We start from the raw sequence: 20,820 nt of genomic DNA on the forward strand, positions 1-20,820 counted from the left end.
AATAGAGCATGCAGACTAATATAACTAGGTATATCATAGTTCTGACGAAGCCGAGGCAAGTCCTTTACAGTAATTTTGGACTTTGGGTCACGACCCAGACACATGCAGCCAGGTAGACCACCAGTAATAGGCTTGTCACTATCCACACAAATTCTGACCAAACCAGCAAGAATATCAGCAAGGGTGGAGCTACCATCGTCACTAGACGAACAAGTAATCCTACCAGAGGACCCAGCACAACTGCCTCAATTACTGAAAGACATGCTCGACAAACCACCTAGAACAAAGGCGCTATCTAAGATTGGGTAGACGCGAAATATAAAGAAGAGCATCATTTTCCTACCAGGTAGTAAGGAATTTACATAAATTAATAGTTACTGAATGTCATCAAGGCTAAACATCTTAAGAACTAAAGAGTCAGACTAACTAGTCAATGAGCCTACCTAGTCAGTCAGACACTACCTATACACCAAGCTAAGCTATCATAATACATGATAATCAATGAAAGTACATGTTTTTACTAGAGTTAGATTAATTAATCAATCACCTTACCTAGTCAGTCAAACACTACCTATATGCCAAGCTAAGCTATCAAAATACATGACACTTAGTGAAAATACATGTTTTTAATATTGTTGGGGATTAGGCTATAGATAACCTTTGGTTTGTGATACACTTCAAGACAAAAGATACAAGTAAATCAATATTTGAGAATAGTTAAACACAATGAGATAAGAATTTAGAGCGGATCTTCCTTGAAGAACAACCCCTAGGAACAGAAAATCAAAAGCAATGATTTTATGTGAAACACAAAAGTTGCAAGGCTTGACACAAATGAAGATTTGTTGTCCAAAAATCTCTATTCATAGACTTCTCTATGGGAATGCTTGAAGCTACAACATTGGAATGAGATTGAGATACACAAGCCTTGATTCTTAATAGTAGCCAAGCTTTCATGATGAAGATCTTGGAGAAAACTAGTAATCATGGAGCAAGAGAGAGAGAGAAAGTTCTTATTTTTTAGAGAAAAAGAGAGAGGTGAGTGATCGATTCACCAGTTAACTCATATGAATCCCTTAAATAGTATAGGAGCCTCAGTAGACACACCCAATGAGATTAGAGCATTTAAATTTTAAGTATTGGAGCTAAATTACGTAACCCTATGAATACTTTGTAACGGCCCAGGCAATGTATCGTCTGGCATGCATCGCCTATGGCAAGGAAATACATTGTCTAGTTTTTATTGTCTAGGGTTTCAAAGCTTAGGCGACGCGTCGCCCCTAGGGGCGACGCATCACCGACGCCTCTATTTTGGCACTTCAACACTTGTCTCAAAACACCTCCAAATGCTCCCAAACTTCTTGGGTACTCTTATATATAAAAATAAACATTTTGGACCCAAAAATTTGATTTATAAATGCCTATCGAAAGTCAACTTTCACATATTGACTTTTGTGAAATCATTATTATTTTAATACATCTTCGTGCCTGAAAAATTTCACCATGTATTTAACCAATCTCAACATTCCCCCACTTGGTTAAATACATCCTCACTTCTCTAGCCAACAATATAAGTGTATAAAGTAAATTACCTTTTGGGTTTGAGCTTTACCTTAGTGAAAACTCTTCAAAGCTTAAATCAAAATGCTAAGGTATTCTTAAAAGGTTGAACCCAACATTCCTAGTGATGAAAACCAGTAATGTCTCACACACCTCTTTCTGATTACTTATGTATTTCCCACTATTTGCGCCTAGCACTATTAATTGCCTTGTGCTTGATCCATTCATGAACCATCTAGATAGAAAACTCCTACTCTCTTAAGAGGTGGCCCACCTCCAGGTTCACATAGTTGAACTTCTTACAGCATCTTTGCCACCTTTAGAGATGCTTGTTGCTCTTCAACTGAATTTCATTAAAAGCCCTAGGCTTAACTCTCACTTCGGTAGCAACCAAAATTAACTCACTCTTGATGAGACTTTAAGTTGTTAATGTTGAAATTATTCCCTTATCAAATGACTTGTTCTTACCCATTGAAATTTTCACTTGATGTAAATATGTTTTGATTTGGGTTGTCGTTATTGGGGAATCTATGACAAGGAGTTTTAGTCTCATCCATTTTGAAGTGAAACATAATAACCTCTTTGCTAGAGGATTTTGTAAATGGATCCGCTAAGTTCTCACTTGTCTTTATATATGAGATTTATATGATTCATCCTCGAATCAGTTGTCTCACATAATCATGACTTTTACTTATATGTCTAGACTTCCCATTATAAATATGGCACTATAGGCTTTAGCTAATGTTGCTTGTTTATCACAATTGGGGTATTCCTCATGAAATCCCTAAGCCACTTGGCCTCTTTGCAATTTGCCGCTAGAGCTATAGACTCATTATCCATGGTTAAGTGAAATATATATTTGTTTCTTTGGTCCCTAAGAAAACACTCCTCTTTTGAGCATAACATTCAGCCGATGGTGGAGAGATTGTCTCCCACACTCAATATCTAACTTGCATCAGAGTATCTCTCCAGTATCTTAGAAAACATTGAAGATCTAGCTTCTTGGTCCTCTCTAGGTACCCTAGAACTCTCTCAATGTCTTTCCAATGTTCCATACTGGGAATGATAGTAAACCTACTTAGTTTACTAACTGCATATGCAATATCCTCTCTTGATAATGAGCGGCATACATTAGACTCCCTAATGCACTTACATACTCTCAAGTTAAGCCACCGCTCTACCATTATTCTTTTCAAGCTTTATGCTTTAATCAAATGGTGTATTTGCCTCGTTGATTTTGAGATTACTAAATTTTTTAGGCACTTTCTCAACACTATTTCTTCTCACCTTTATACCAAAGAAGGTATCGACCTCTTAAAGGTCTTTTATCTAGAAAGTGGAAGATAGAAACATCTTCGTTTCTATTATGCCTCTCATCTCATTACTCAAAATCAACAATCATCAATATACAAACACACCAACATGACATAGCCAATACAAGTCATAGAGTATAAGTACTTGTTTGCATTATTATGTTTATACCCATCTGAAACTACGACTTCTCTTTCCATTTACAATGACTTCTCTTGCCATTGTTTTGGTGCTTGTTTTAAACCATATAAAGTTTTAACAAGCCTACACACTTTATGTTCATTTAACCTTAGAACAAAACCTTCTGGTTGTTCCATATAGATCACCTTAGCGAGATCTCCATTTAGTAATGTCATTTTGACATCTATTTGATGAACATAAATGTTATATATTGATGATAAGGAAAACAAAACTCCTTTTGTGGTTGTCCAACACTACAACAAAATAGGAGTTTTATGACTTTATTTGAGAGACATTGAAAGTCTACAATGTCTCCCATAGGGGGAGACGTTGTAGGTGGATTCATTATAAGTGTATATCTCACATCTCCTAGGGGAGAGGTTGAAGGTGTCCAAAAGCGTGGACTTTCAACCTCTCCCACTGGGAGACGTGGGATGTCTCTCACCTCTCCGAATGGGAGACATTGAAAATCTCCCAGGTTTAAAAAAAATAAATTAAATTAATTTATAATTAATATTATTTGAATTTGGTTTAATAAATAATTAATAATTTAAATTTAAATTGATTTAATAATTAATTAAATTTAAATTATTTTAATATTAATTTAAATTGATTTAATAATTAATTAAATTTAAATCAGTTTAATATTAATTTAAATTGAAATTGACATAATTAATAAAATGAAAATATGCAAGAAACATAATATTTGTTAGACATATACAAGAAACACAATATTTGTTAGACATATACAAAATTAACAAATATTGCACTGTGTATGAAGAAAGAGGTAAAAAGTAAGAAAATCTAACAACGAGGTCGGTAACTTTGGATTATCGGTAACATATATGTCCCCCATTTTTGTCGCAACTCATCAATTTGTGCCTCTGTATATGACGTACTTGTTAGCTGCAAAAAATATAAAGTAAAATATATTAATTAATTATTTGATTACATTTATATATATGGTTTCAAAAATAATTTTTAAATTTTAATTAATAATACCGTTCTCAAGTAATGTCCGGAACTCGCATGTTCAATCAAATCCTTCAACATACTCATTATGTAGTATCCACATGCCACATGAAATTCACTGTCTATCCATATCTTCTCCTATGTCTATGAAAAATAAAAGAAACAACACTAAATAAGCACGTGATAAAGTTTGATGTCTATATAAAGCTAATTGTTTATTATCCTAGATAAAATCGAGCAGCATTTCCACTATTATAGTGACCTAACCATATGCATGTGAATAACAAAACAAACAATTCAAACAACATACAATAAGTTTCTTCCTTATAGCTCAGTAGCACATAACCAAATTTCTCAGAATCTACTTCACTAAAACACACAAGTTCTCAACCTTCTGTTATCACCACAGCACACAATTTTAATCTCAGATCATACTTCACTATGGATGAATATTTAAGATATTAAAACTCCTCTAACATTTGTTTAATAATATTAAAAGTAGAAGTAAGATAATATATATGTACCTCTTCAATTAATAATCCAAAAGCTAGCAAACTTACTTCACTTAGTAATCAAATTTGTTATTAAATCCACAAACAAATAAAAATCAATTAATAAATAATAAATAAAATATCACTAAATATCTAGCAATATATAACTTATTATTGTAATTTTAGAAACTTAATTACCTCAAATGTATGATTGATATAGAAATTTTGATGCAAAAAATAATCTCTAAAATCTCACCAACAAAATCACAACCTAGGAAATTAAATTAATTAATATGTAAAAGATTACTAAATAAATATCACTAAATATCTAATAAGTAAACGATTGCTAAAAAAATAAAAAAAACTCCAATGAGCCATTAATTAACCTAAACAAAAAATCAATAAAACTTTTCATAACTTAAAAACTCAATAATCAACAAAAACATAAAACTTTTCATATATTTATACTTTAAAATTATTTAATAAATTTATTTTAACATAACTATATATAATCAAAATAGCTATAATTTAAATAAATAAAAATTAGATATATAAACAAATAAAGCTAAATTTCGAAATAAATAATAATAATAATAATTAAAAATAATCATAAATATATATTCAATGATATCTACACAATGTTATATGTAAATTTAAAATAATTTCTACATTGTCAACAAATTATAAATTTTCTTAGAAATTAATTATGGAAAATCTAAGAAAATCCTACAATCTATGGTAAAAGTTCATAATAATGTAAAATAAACAAGAATAGCATTTACTATTCATTATAACCTATGATTTTTTTCAAAAAAAAAAACTAAGTAAAACCATGAAAATAGAGAGAAAACCTTACATTTTGTGCCCTAGAAATCGTAGAAATCGTCTTGAACCTCTGGTTTGTGTGTGTGTGTCTGAGAGGGAAGGAAATAGGGGGTTTATACTAGTGGGGACTTCCAACGTCTCCTACTGGAAGGTGTGCCACGTGTCCCACATCTTCCAGTGAGAGACGTTGGATGTATATGACTTCCAACGTTTCCCATTGGAAGATGTGGCATGTGGCACGTCTTCAAGTGGGAGACGTTGGAAGTCATAGACATTTAACGTCTCCCACGGGAAGACGTGCCATGTGTCCCACGTTTTCCAGTGGGAGACGTTGGAAGTCATATACATCCAATGTCTCCTACTAGAAGACGTCGGACACGTGGCACGTCTTCCAATGGGAGACATTGGATGTCCCCACAGACACGTGTTTAGACCCCAAATTTTCAACGTCTCCCTGCACTTTTAATGTCTTACAATATTAGTAATTAATAAAAAATTTCATTGTCTCCCAACATAAGACATTTAAAATCCCTCATAATTTTTAATGTCTTACACCATTGATGTAAGACATTGTAAGGAGTCATTGAATGTCAAAATTGTTGTAGTGCAAGCAACTGATGCATACGTGTCAAAATAATCGATTCATTCCTTTTGTTTAAACCATTTAGCTACTCATCTAGTTTTGAAGGATTGTATGTGCCATTGGTGTGATATTTCCTGCGAAATATCCACATGCACCCAATTGGTTTTGAACCTTGTGAAAGATCTACCGATTTCCATGTTTGGTTTGACATAATCGAATCCATCTCATCATTTATTGTCTCCTTCTAAAAAAAACATAGTCTTTCGGAGACAGTGCTTTTTGGTAGGTTTTGGTATATTATTTTTCAACTCAGTATATGTATTTTGTAGTATGTTATATTATTAAACAACCCATAAAAAACGAAAAAAAATCAAAATAACTTTGAAATAAAAACTAATTAAACAAAACTAATATATATACCATAATATTAAAATATTTAGAATAAAATAGTATTTTGCTATAAGACATATTTGGTAATATATAATAGGATTTATACTTTTTTAGACCCTGTGTTTTGCCTCATTCCCTGTTTGGACCCTGTGTTTTGACAAATTAGTTTTTGGACCCTGTGTTTTGTAAAATGGTTCAAATAGGCCCCTAAACATGATTTTGATGAATAAAAAATTGAATATAACAACACAGTTCTTAGGCAGAATGACTGTATTTTTGTTCTGAGTTGTTAGTTTGATGAATTATTTGTGATTTTAGTTTAAAAAACTTTGATCAAAATCGGGTTTAGAGGTCTATTTGAACTATTTTAAAAGATACAGGGTCAAAAAAGTAATTTTTTAAAACACAAGGTCTAATAGGTAATGAGGCAAAACACAAGATCTAAAAATGCATAAACCCTATATAATATTAAAAATGTGACTAGGCTATTTTACTACAAAATTGAACATCTATTTACATATTACACACCATTAAGGCTCATTTTGCCCCAAGCCCATATTTTTAAAGAAATATATATTCATATATAATTCAACTCACTTTATCCATCCAATTAATAGACATTTCAATGTTTATAATTAAAAGTAGGGGAATTAGCATCAAAAGTACTTAATATTTTTAAAATCTTGTAAATTAGTACCCAATCTCTTTTTGTGAGAAAAGTACATAATGTCCATTTTCGTTGGGCTCCATTGGTAACTAGACTAATAAAGTTATTAGATGTTAACTGGATGTACACGTCTCAGCTCCTCATTTGTTCAACTTATACTTTTTTATAAAAAATATTATTTAAAATTATTTTAAAATAAAAAAAATAATAGAAATATAAATTTATATAAAAATAGTTAGAAAAATCGAAAAAAAAACAAATAAGGGTGTATATCAACTCCTTATTGGTCCACCTTATAGTTTTTTTATAAAAAAATATTTAAAATAAATATATTTATTTATTAATTTTAAAATCATTTTAAATATTTTTTATAATATTATTATAAATAAAATATTGTAAGGTGGACCAATAAAGAGATAACATGTGTACACTTTTATTTTGTTTTTTTTTTTCTATTTTCTAGTTATTTTTATATAAAATTATATTTTTTAATAATTAATACACATTTTTCTTAATTTTTTTATTTTAAAATCATTTTAAATATTTTTTATAAAAAAATTACAAGATGAACCAATGAGGAGCTGATGTGTGTGCAACTTTTTTTTTATTTTAAATTTTTTTAACATTTTTATTAATTTTTTATTTTGAAATCATTTTAAATAATTTTTTATAAAAAAAAACAAGATAGACCAATGAGGAGCTGACACAAGTACACCCTTATTTTTTTTTCTATTTTCTAATTATTTTATATTAATTTTTTATTTTAAAATCATTTAAAATATTTATTTATAAAAACAAATTATAAGATGAATCTTTAAGGAGCTGACATGTGACACATAGTCGACATCTAACAACTTTGTTAGAGTGGGTACCAACTAAGCCCGATTAAAATAGACACCGAGTACTTTTCTCACAAAATAAAAAAGTTGGGTTCTAATTTACAAGCTTTTGAAAACACTCATTTCCCATAAAAATAAAAAATAAAAAAGATTTTTAAAACCGTCCAACTACATTTATCTATAATTCTTTCACTTCACTTATCCAAAATTCCTCATTAGTGTGTACTTATTTTCATTATTATATTTAACAACAGAGAATAAGAGAAAGTGAGAATGAGTAAAATATCAATTAAAAAATATTTGTAGGTATCATATAAATCTCGCGATGTCCTGTAGCATATGTAAAAATGGAGAAATATTATACATCAATCATTAGAGTGATAATTTTTTCTCAACTTCTTCACAATTTGAAGAATAAGACATTTTCCAGCATTTACTGGGACTCCTCTAAAGGTAGCTTTTGACAAGCCCAAAAAATAAAATAAAAAACTAAGAGAGTGTTTGACATTGTTTTATGTTTTCTGTTTTCAAAATTGTATTCTCAAAAATGAGAATAGAAAACAGTTTTTGTAGTTTTCAAAATATAATGGTGTTTGGCTATTGTTTTCTAAAAACAGTTTTTAGAAAACATATTTTGTTTACAATAATTATTTTAATCCTTATTATTATGATTTTTTTTAATAAAAATGCAATATGTCACATACATATTTAATCTAACTTAGTTATAATATTGCTAATTTTCATATAAATTAACAATATATCATATTGTTTGAAAAAATATAGAATCTAAAAAAGATCTAAATAATTTTTACAAGTAAAATATCAATAAAATATTATAATGCATAAAAAATATGAAAATTTTTAAATTTTAAATAAAATATATAATATAAAGTATATAGAAAATCACCATTAATCTACAATATGTCCTCATAAACACAATTTGAATAATAAAATTATTTTATAGTAATAAAATTGGCACTGGTAAGATTTAGATCAAATAAATGGGAAAAATGAAAAAGAAATAGGGGTATGCGGTAGATAATGATCTATCTTGAGTCTATATTTTTATACTTTATCTTAATGAAAAGAAGGGCGACAAAAAATGGGTCTTATTATTAACTTAACATTCCTTTGAGACTTCTGATACTTCCAAGGCAGTCTCTGCGTATTTTGCTTGTGCTTAATATTTTCCGATTATACTTGAAATCTTCTAATTATTAAGAACTTAATTGGATTTATTGTTTTATCAATGGTCTTGGATCAAAACAAAAACCCCTTTTGACTCTGCGCCGGTGATTCTACTATTATTAGTGAACAATAATTGAATAATTCCTTCATAGAAATCGAGGACATAATTCCCATGGATATAGTAAGTCTCGCTTGGGCTGCTTTAATGGTAGTCTTTACATTTTCCCTTTCACTCGTAGTATGGGGAAGAAGTGGACTCTAGAAGTACTACTAATTGAGTTTAGGAATAAAACTCTTTCAATTTTTTAATAGATCGTTTTGTTGGGCAAAGCCTTTATTTTTTTTTTATGTCACGATTTCCATTTAAAAATGGAATTTGAAAATATTTTGACTAATTCATATTATTATAAGCTGTCCACATAGCTTGAGCAATACGATCTCGACATCTTGCCATTGCTGCAGCAGATTCATTAGATAAATTGACTTCACATCTTGACACACTAGTGTTTGCTTCCTCTAAGTTGTCTTCACCCTCAAGTTCTTTCTCTTCCCATTCTATAAACATATGATCATACTGTGTGCGTTGACGAATAAAATTATGAAGAGTGCAGCAAGCAATAACTATCAAAGGTTGTCTACTCAATTTGTAAGGTGGCATCATCTTCAATATAGGAAAACGTGCTTTTAGTACACCAAAGCACCGTTCAATGACATTCCTAAGAGAAGAATGCCTATAATTGAATAGTTCTTTCATACCACGTGGTCGATTACGTCCACTATTGTATTCTTGCAAATGATATCTTTCACCACGATATGGTGGGAGAAAACCTTTTGTGCATGGAAACCCAGAATCCAAAACATAGTATTCACCTACATAATAAAACATGTCAAAAAGAAAAGTTAGTTTTCTATATGCACCATCACATAAATTATAAAATAATAATTCAATCCTAGGCTTTCAATACCTTCTTTAGGCAATGGAAACTTATATTTAGGTTGTGTAATTGCATCTATAAACACCCTGGAATCATTTACGGTGCCCTCCCAACCAGCAGATACAAAAGTAAAGAACATTTCAAAGTTACAAGCATACAAGACATTTTGTGTTACCACGTTTTTTCAGCCTCTGTAACTGACTTGCTTATCTGTAGGGACACATGCACTCACATGTGTTCCATCAATGGTGCATGTGTTCCATCAATGGCACCAATGCAATTCTGATAGTACAAAAATCCAAAACCATTGTAAACATTTATCGAAGGAAAATTTAAACTAAAAATATGTAAAAATATAATTTATATATAAAGTTATAATACATTGGATGTATATTAAGTACCTGAAACCATGGGTAGTATTTTGAGGAGTTGACAATATGAGAAGGTAACGAAGATTGAGTTGGTCGAATGATATCCTGTCCTAATTTACATATTGTCTTTAATGTTAATTGGAAGTGCCTATCAATAGTTTCAAGCGAATGTTGAAATCGGTCATCTATAAGTCTCATTCCCACATTTTGACCAACAATTATAAGGAAAATGGCAACTGCTTCTTCAACTTTAATCTCTCGTGTGTCCTTAATGTATTCCTTTTGTTTTAAACAAGTACATAGCTCGATGAATACATTTTATCCATTCGCAATAATTCATAGCATGTTCTCTCATGACCACCTAATAACTCTCTCACAAAATCTTCTCCACATAATGAAGATGTTCTTTGAGGGATTTTCTCGATAAACTTTTCATTGTAATCACTTAAAAAGTTTAGCATAAAAAAATATGAAAAATCATCAAAATCACTATCTGCAGAAGATGAACTAGAATCATTCATTTGATTACTCTGAATCCTGCAAATTATTTGACATGCATAATAAACTTAGAAAAAAAACAATACGTATTTGAAACCAATAACAAAGTCTCCACTAGATTATCTTAACATAACATACTATAATAATGTCAAGCACACATAAAGTAAAACTCAAAGCCTACACAGTCAAACATATCACAGTATAGTCAAAGCCTATCTAACCAAGCTCTCTTTCTAATACTAGACATATTAATAAAAATCTCTCTCCAATCTGGATCCTTAAATTTCTCAACAGCTTTCATGTAGGCATCATCACTGACTTCTTCCATTCCTTCGAGGATTTGCATACAATTTGTGAGAGAAAACTCATGATTTTTGCTTCCTCCTCCTTCGGTTGTACTCTTGTATTTTTTAGCTTTAGCTAAAGTGGCCTCTGCTCTTACTTTAGCTACCTCAGTCCATGCAACAATTGCATCACTCATTTGTTGTGATCTTTGTCTCTTAGCTCTTCGCTCTGTACTTGTAGTTGTTGAATTTTTTGTTGAACGTTTAAAAACATCATCAACAAGCCGAGAGCAACTAGTAGAATCATTCTCATCAATATCATGGGCGTCTATGCGATCAAATTCATTCTCCATTTCCTTTTCATCATCAGTGTTGGGCGGACCTGAAGCAGCAGAACGATGGAACTGACCAGTGGCAGTTGACTTACTAAAAATATTATCTTAGAGCATAGCCAATATAAGACACTAAACACAAATATTATAATCAATAAATCCTATTTATTTCCTATTAGCTTATAACCCCACTCCTTGAGATCAACCCTGTCATTGCCTACACAATTATATGATAAAGGAAAGGTCTCTAATGAGGCAATAGTCAAACAAAACACTTCAACTTTGGCCATTGCACATTGCCCAATGCCTAATGCCATATAGAAGAGCAATCTAGCATGTCAACCCAGAAAATCAACATTGTTATGTCTTCTCTTTCCAAAATCTATTCCAAGAAAATCCATTGCATATATATACCCTAATATATATCACAGTAAAATTTTATGTAACATATGATTATTTAAATGTGATCAAAGTAGTTTATATTTTAGTATAACAATGAACTTATGAACTTCAAGTTGAGACAAACACATAGCAATACCAAAAGAATAACATAAATTAAAATAAGATTGTCAAGCAATACATTGATATAATAATCAATTCAATTGAAAAAATAGAGAAAAATAATGCAATAATTACAAATTTTACCTGCAATAAGAACACCCACTTTACTCAATGTTCCACATTTGCCAGACAAGTACTTTCGGGGGTTGCATCCTGAACTTAGAACTGGAAGTGAATCTGAAACACGACAACAAAACAATGATTAGTAACATAAGGAACTTGAAGTTGCAGAGGTTTATTGGCTGGTGATGTTGCTGCTGCTGCAGTTTCAATTCAGTCTGCCAAAGATGCCTTGTCTAGAAAATAAGACAGACTTTAATGAGTTTTCTTGTGACTAATATCTAATGTTGTCATAAAGTTTTAGATTTGAATTTGTAGTAGAGAATTCAGACAGTATATGATATGATATGAATATGTTTATGTTTATTGCATATATATTTTTTCAGCATTGACTCACGTGATCATTAAGGAGTTGTGATCTTTGAATTATTGTTTGAAACTTTGAAGGGATCTCTTTGATAGTGAAATAGTAACCCTATAATGGGAAAGTCTGTAGCTTTATCTTTAAACTAGCAAAGATCAGAGAGAAAATATTTATATTCTCTTATTCTTTTTCTTTTGACAGCCATTGCTATAAAATGTTAGCCAATGAAAATGAACACATAAAAACTTTTATGCCTTAGAAGAACAATTTCCCTATCTAAACATTCAATACATAAAAAAAGAGCAAAACTCTACTACTTTGCTCCCCTGTGTTCAATCCTTGAAACAAGGTCAAAAAGCTCTACCCTTTATTTGTTTTCATCATTCTTATATAGAAGATTTGATCTTGATATAATCTGTGCCTTTTGTTGAACCAGATTCAAAGATGGGTTTGTCGATTTCTCGGCTCATGAGATCATTTTTCGCCAGGAAAGAAATGAGAATTCTGATGGTGGGACTTGATGCAGCTGGAAAAACAACCATCTTATACAAGCTTAAACTTGGAGAGGTTGTTACTACCATTCCCACAATAGGTAACTATGTATTCTTTTGATTGATCTAAGCTGGTCTATCTTCAATATTTTTATAAAATGTGCAAATATCACATAAATCAGTATATATCATACTTGTATTTGAGAAAAATTATCTTTTATGCTAAGGATTTTTTAAGCTTAACTATGGATGCACCATACTACTTAAAGCTACAAATACAGTGTGTTTGTCTAACTTAAACCATGCAGGTGGCTCCCTTACTAGATCACATAATCCCTCAGATGAAGCCCCCCTTCTTCTCTGGGGACACACCACACAGATATTCCAGAGATGTATAATAGAGAATCCAAAGTTTTCTCTTTGATGATAAGACACTAATATTTGAATTTTTTTTATGAGATATCATTGTATTAACCACAATCAGATGGGCATTATGATAATATTATTATACTTTGTTGGGTTGACAGATTTGGAATACTATGAGTTTAAGTATACTTTTTAAAAGTTGTCGGTGTTTAAAACAGAATGTTAAGTTGAAAAAAGAAACACCATGAATTCGTAAATAAACCTCAGATCACTTCCAATTATTCTAGAATTGAAAGAACATGGAGCAGAGCACAATGTTTTTGCACATTAGAAACAAGTGGTGCAATAAAATTGCAAAAGAGAGATAGTATTTAGTACCATATTTGATAGAATACAATAGGACAAAAGATTTTAACGAGGGCTGCTAAGCACATCAACAGAAAAACGATTCAATGGAGGCAATCTCATCTGCTGATCTTGAGTTCTGCTCCTCTTAAAACAGATATATATATATAAATATGAAACAGGGCTGCTGGGTACGGATCCATATATATGAAACATATATATATATATATGCAAGAGTTGTAGTACCAAAACAATCTATACACGATCTATATAACAAACTTCTACATGTAATCATCCAAATACAACAATACCCATAAACACACTCAAAGGGTCTTTCATCAATCATCACTGTTAAGGATTTGACCATATATATATGTATATATATTTATAGAGTAGCTAGCTATATATAGCCACAATCACAAAGATATATGTTATTATTTGATATATTAATCACAAACCAGCTAATGTGTGAATATTCAAAACTTGGTCAAGCTCAAAAAACATGAAATCCATGACTATACATATCAGACACTCATACCCAGCTGTTAAATGGCAAAACGCAAAGGAAGAACTCTATATTTATGTATATATAAATATATAGAAGGAGATACCTTAAAAAATCAGGCTAATGGCAGTGTGAAGGTCTAGCTGCAACATTATGATCTGCAAGAGAGGATCAAAGACCTTTCTATGTGAGGAGATGTTAAATTAGAAGAGAAAAAAAATTAGGGCACAAAAGTGTGTAAGATAAGAAGAACACACAATTAAAATGTTGAGAGAAGTTTCAATCAGCTGAGAACAATTGGAGAATGTCCTCAGAGGCGGAGAGATGGAGGAGAAGGAGCTCAGAGCTCCATTACTGCTTCTTCTATTTTCGTTGAGAGAGAAAAAGGGGAGAACTGAGAACTGAGAACAACTTTTGAAAACATAGATAAGGTGTTTTCTAAATTCTTGTCTTTTTTAACTCAGTTTTTTAAAAACTGTTCTAAAAAAACAAAGCCAAATACATCATTTGTTTTCCAAAAACAATTTTCTGTTTTTTAGAACAGAAAACTGTTTTTGAGTTAATGAGCCAAACATGCCCTAAGACTGCGACGTTGCTATCCTTTTTTCTTTGGGCCGAGTAAGCAAATCCCACCTTTTGTGGAATTATACCAAAATTTTAAGTTTTTTTTTCTGAAAAATTGGGCTTGTGCAAAGAGAATTATTTGGGTTGGTGATTTTTGTAATTATTATTTATTGGGAATTTTAAAAAAATATGGCTTTTATACTATTAATGTACAAAAATATGGGAGTTATACTTTTCTTAATTTGTATGAAAAATTTATTAAAGAAAAAGTTAAAGTATGGAAAACACAATTAGTAGCTAACTAAAATATGGAAATGTCACATTTTTTTATCATAGTTATGTTTTCTTTGATTTTGAAGGTAATTTTTTGTTTTTTTTTTAATTTTTTTCATCATTTTTTTATTATTTTTTCTTTTTTTCCTTACTTGTTTTTTCTTCCATTTCTTCCTTTTTCTTTTTTTTTTCTACCAATTTTTTCCTTCACCTTTTTTTCTTTCCATTTCTTCATTCTTCTTTTTTTTTTTCATTTTTATTTATTTATCTATTTTTTTTCTTTCATGTGTATTATTTTGTTTTTTCTCTTCATATTTTTTCAGTTTTTTTTCATTCTATTTTTTATTCATTCTTGTATTTATTATTTTCTCCTTCTATTTTTTTTCTTTTTTCACACATATGAACTTTTTTTTTCTTTTTTTTTTCTTCTTCCATTTTTTTTCTTTTTTTTTCTACCAATTTTTTCATTCATATTTTTTTTTCTTTTCATTTTTCCATTATTTTTCTTCTTCTTCTTCTTTTCATTCTTATTTATTCATCTATTTTTTTTCATTCATCATTTCTTTTGTTTTTTTTTTTCATTTTTGTTCTTATTCTTTTCTCATTCTCATTCTCATTCTTTTATTTTTATTTTTTTCACACATATATTTTAACATTACATAATTATTCTACTATTTTTTTATTTATTAATTTTTATTATTATAATTTTTTTTATAGTTTTTTCCACTATATTTAAAAAAAATTCAAATCAATTTTTCAGCATTTTTTTTTTATTGCAACACTTAAAGGAATACCAAAATTTGGAAAGAAAACTAATAAAAATATGAAAACGTGAATGGGTAACTGGTTACCTTCACATTCTTTGTATGTATATTTCTGAGGGTAACTGGTTACTTCCACGTTCTGGTATGTGTGTATTTATGGTTTCTTATGGTAACTAGTTACTTATGTTACTAAAATCATAGTTACTTCTTCATCCTTTTTTAATGAAGTGTTCTTCCATTTTTTCCTTCAAATTTGATGTTTATTTTCATACTTAATATGAGTAACTCGTCACCCCTCTTAGGTAACTGGTTACCCCTCTTATGGCAGAAAGTTACTCATCTCAAGATAACTAGTTACCCCTCCTAGTGCATATTATTTAACCTAGCTCTAGGGATTTTTTTTAAGATCAATCAAGTAACTGGTTACCCTACTCAGGATTTGAAAAAAAATATATACAATCTTAAAAAAAACATGTTTATAATAAATAAATAATAATTTTAAAAACAACTCATATTGCAAAATAAAATTCGCAAAACAACCAAAGAAAAATTTACTATAAAATTAGTCATATAAAAACAATATAAAAAAATAAATAACCTGAAAAAATAATAATCAAATTACAAACATACCCTTCCAAATTTGATTAAGAGTAAAACTATGGCATAAACCAACTCATAAAAGTGAAAATTCTTAAAAAAAAAAAGACATAGATTAACTTTTTTTTTTAAAAACCCATATTTTTGCCCACTCTATTAAAAATGTAATTTCCCCTATTTGTTATTATGATAGTTATTGTAATGTTCACATAAACGGAAATTTGTCACTAACCCACTGATCTCTGCCACTTCACCTAAGCCCAAACAAGTGAATTTCCCAGGAAACATGCAAGAACAAATTGTCAAATTCAACATTTGGACATGTGATAGTGAGAATATCTTTCTTTTTTTTTATCAGATGATTCAACATATCTTAAAAGACACAATTCCTGCATTTTCCCAATGTTTTCATTGGTATTTGCTTTTGACCGAATCACGATGTAAGAGTACACATGAATGATTAGACCAAAAGCTAGTGTAGTGTAACGATTTAATTTTTGTATCACACAATCCTCTGTTTAATTTCTACTGTTACTGTGTGGTTGATCTAGAACTTGGTCTGCAGATAATTGATAACATTTTTATCAAGTTGGAAAGACCTAGCCAAAACGTCTTCGGACATTTCAGGATTTGAGCCAAACACAGCGCCAGCGATTATAATCACGCCGGGATTTTGGCTGCTGAGGGCTGCAATGGCCACAGCATTTCCATGGCCAACATTCTTCTGGTAATGGACAAGACCAACAGGAAAGACGAACACATCACCCTTTTCAAGAACCTTTGTGATCCGACGGTTCTCGGGGCTTGACGTGATGAAACCGACTTCGAGACTTCCTTCAAGAACGGTCAAGATCTCCGAGGCACGAGGGTGAGTGTGAAGAGGGTTGACTCCTCTCGGGGCATAGTCAACGCGAACAAGTGAAATTCCAAGAGTATTGAGTCCTGGCAATTCTGATGCCGTAACTGCCTTCACTGCTGACCCTATTGGGTTCGAAGTGTTGCCTGATATGTGAAACCCGCTCAACAGAAAATCATCGGCTGTAACCTTTTTTGGATCCTTGCAGGCCAGACCATTCACGAACGCTGTCCAAACAATTGTTCAAAAGTAATTCTCTTATAACAATTACATAGTTTTCTTTGTCTCTTCATTTTCTTTGATTTACACGTTAAGAAAATTTCTACAGAAGAAATTTATTAAGCCTCTCTCTTTCCTAGATAACATAAATAAAGATTTTTTACATTCCCAATTAATACACGTTTTTTTCTTTTTCATTTTGACTTATAAAAATAGTCAATTAATTATGAAGATGGTAATTAGCATATGTTCAAATTTTGTAGCTAGGGAGAATATATAAAGATAGCCATACCTGGTCTTGATGTATCTGCAACACAAAAATCTTGAAGAGGACTAGGATCAAATGCTACGGCTAGCATTACTAACAAGGAACAAGCGCCAAAGCCTGAGAAAACTATCCAACTCGCCATTTGTCGATATTAGCAGAAGAAAACAAGATTTATATATATATGTAATTAGTATGTGGAAATGGTTAATTAAGTTCTGAAGTGGAGGAAGGACTTGGGACTTACTTATATACAAAAAAAAAAAAAAAAACAAATTTGGAAAATGTGTAGAATTAATTAAGATACGCCTGGCGTTAAATGGAAGGCAAAAGATTTGCTTGGCCTACGACCGCGTGCTTGAGAAACGTGAGTAGTGATTTGGAGAGTGGGAGTGGCCACTGCTATGATCATTTTCTTATATTTGGCCAACGCAAATATGTTCAAATATTAGGGAACACACTACTTATGCCTTCCTTCATGCGGACTCTTCCAATTTATTTATATTACATTTTCACACACACACACACACACATATATATATATTATGTGTTCTCATACGGATACAGTGCAAATCTTTTACAAAATTAATTACCACATTTTATTTGGAAAAATATTTGGTTATCGATACACACACTATTATTTGATGGAATAACAATATAATTCTTCCCACAAATCTACCTCGCCGTTGACCAGAAAACTCCCAATGGTTTATTATACTTGTACATATAGGCACCTGATGGTTACATAATTTTGAGCTTTCACCCAATTTTAGATGATGCTGTATATAAATTAAACTTATATACTTCAAGCTATTATTTATATATAGAGGACATTTACCAAAAATAATGACATGGCTCATTCCTTAACGTCCATTTTCAAATGGAATATATATTTATATGTGACATTATCTGCTTCCTTTTCTACTTTGCTTATATGTTCATAATTCGAAGTTGGGGATGTCTTACTTTGCTTAGACTCTACATTATTATGTATGTACTAAACAAAATTTAAAAACTAAGTTCTTATAGATTTTGGTACGTATATAATAATAGAGTAATGATAGTTTTTTTTCTTTAAAAAGATTATATTTATACTTGTACTTCTATTGTACACGGATTTGTTAAGGCATGTTGGCAGAGGGAGTGTGGACCATCTTAAAATATTTATCCAAAATTTACATCTTAAATAATTGTTATTTTCACTTTATATTCAATAAAATAAAATAAAATATCATTTATCCTTTAAAGTTTATTATTATTCTTATTTTTTCTGCTACCGCACCCGATGATGTCTTAGATATGTAGAGGAAATAAATAATTTATAGCATTGGGCATGATAGTATGTATGTGCATGTGCATGTGTATTTTTGTTTTTTTTTTTAATAATTAATTGAAGCAATGCATGCGCTTGTAATTTTTTATTTTTTTTGGATTGAATGCTTGATATGAATGTGGTCTAATTATTACTGTGATTTTGCTCTTGCTTCGTTTACCGTCTTGTCTCGCTGTAATGATGAAAATAATTGTTTAATTACCCCTACAAGTAACTTATTGACGACATGGTCCTTTATACTAGTATTACTAAACTTTTTTATTTGTTTTTAAAATTATTTCCCTGATTCACCAATTAAACTTTTTAAATTATTCATGAATGTTTTGGGAAATTATTTTGTTCGTAGTATTTAGGTGCTCAATTTTTCTATAATGTTGGACACATTTGCGACGTAGAAAGAAAAGAAACGAACAATTGAGAGAATGTAATTCATATATGATACAGCGAGTACATGCATTACAGGCGCATAGCAATAACTAGAATTTGGAGACGGAAATAGAATTCTGAACACTTTCTAATGTTTGGTATTAGACTTGACTTTTCTCAATCCTATAAATTGAAATTAAGGGTTCAACTTTTCTTAATTCTGGTTTCAAGGAACCCACATGTACATATAGTTTTCAGAAGCCCATTAATATAAAACACTCCAATATTATTGTTATTATTGTTTTAACAAAAATTCTGAAATCAATAGTATTGTCCGTAATTTTATCATTGGACATGTGGCAGTCATTAGAGAAGTAAATAAGCTCCTCGGGAGATAGTAAACTTTTGTAAACCTCACTCAGAGCTCCTCAGAGTGTAGTCTCCTCCCAGCAAGTCGTTATCCCTTTTCAGACGTGGATGTCTCCAAGTGAGGGCACGTCTCGAGGACCACCCTAGCGGTCGTCTCGCCTTCTTGATCTGATAGTCTTCCAGGTCTAGGAATTTGTCCTTGGGGCCTGGAGAGAGCACCAGGATTCATTCACTGTAGCCTTAGGCCACCACAAGATCGTCTACCAGCTTTTTGGTTGCCTCGAGTAGTGGTGTCGAGTTCGTACACTCGGCAATTGATATTTCCTACAATGTCGCCTGCCACAGAAAAACGTGCAGCTGCATTCTGATAGTGTCAGAGACATGCCTTCTTTGAAAGAGTGGGCTGCAACCTGCGAATTGGGCCTCGTGCGATCCGCATGGGCCTACCGTCACCTTTGTCATAGAAATGTGTTTTAATTAGGCTTTTAATCTCACTTATGTGGGAATATTCTTGTAATAACTCCTCATTAAGAGAGTTAATGGCCCTCAACTTCTATAAATAGGCCTAGGGCACCATTGTAAAAGGGTTAACAACTTCTTCTACTCAGAGCGCTCTATACGCTGCCTGAGAAAATCTCCATTAGAGCTTGCCATCTCAAGCTTCAAGAACACTAATACTAAAGACTCGTGGACTAGGGTTGTTTTATAACATGAACCACGTAAAATCTCGTTATTAATCTTCTTTGTTTTATTTACATTTTGTTATCAAGTTGATAGCGAAAAAGGCAGTCATCAAATAGTTTTTTGTAGAAAATGGCTAATTTATTTTTGAAACTAATATTATAGGGAAATTTTTAGGTAGTGACATCACTTTTTCTCCTACTATAGGGGCATTTTCTATTTTTGACATTTCGTGAAATTATAACTCAATTTCATTTTTATGATGACGTATAGTATAGTTATATCAGACATTTTGCTAATTTTTGAGAAGTTCTGAATAATTTACGGTGCCGAAATCAAAGTTCAAACAATCAGTTGCATGTGCGCCTGATTTTTTTATGCGTATAGAAAACCAACTATTTGAACTCTGATTTTG

The 20,820-nt window shown here is 31.0% G+C and overlaps 1 protein-coding gene across 1 annotated transcript; it reads right to left on the bottom strand.

Annotated features, from left to right (window-relative positions):
- Positions 1-15,929: 15,929 nt before the first annotated feature.
- Positions 15,930-18,173, bottom strand: LOC133800765 (putative germin-like protein 2-1). The gene is made up of 2 exons (XM_062238819.1): positions 17,684-18,173; positions 15,930-17,399 (listed from the first exon to the last, which is right to left on the bottom strand). Exons 1-2 carry the CDS (start codon positions 17,799-17,801, stop codon positions 16,864-16,866), a joined length of 654 nt encoding a protein of 217 aa, XP_062094803.1. The 5' UTR covers positions 17,802-18,173; the 3' UTR covers positions 15,930-16,863.
- Between the last annotated feature and the right edge of the window lie 2,647 nt (positions 18,174-20,820).

This window comes from Humulus lupulus, chromosome 9 (genome assembly GCF_963169125.1).
Source record: "Humulus lupulus chromosome 9, drHumLupu1.1, whole genome shotgun sequence".
In the NCBI taxonomy this organism is placed as follows: Eukaryota; Viridiplantae; Streptophyta; class Magnoliopsida; order Rosales; family Cannabaceae; genus Humulus; species Humulus lupulus.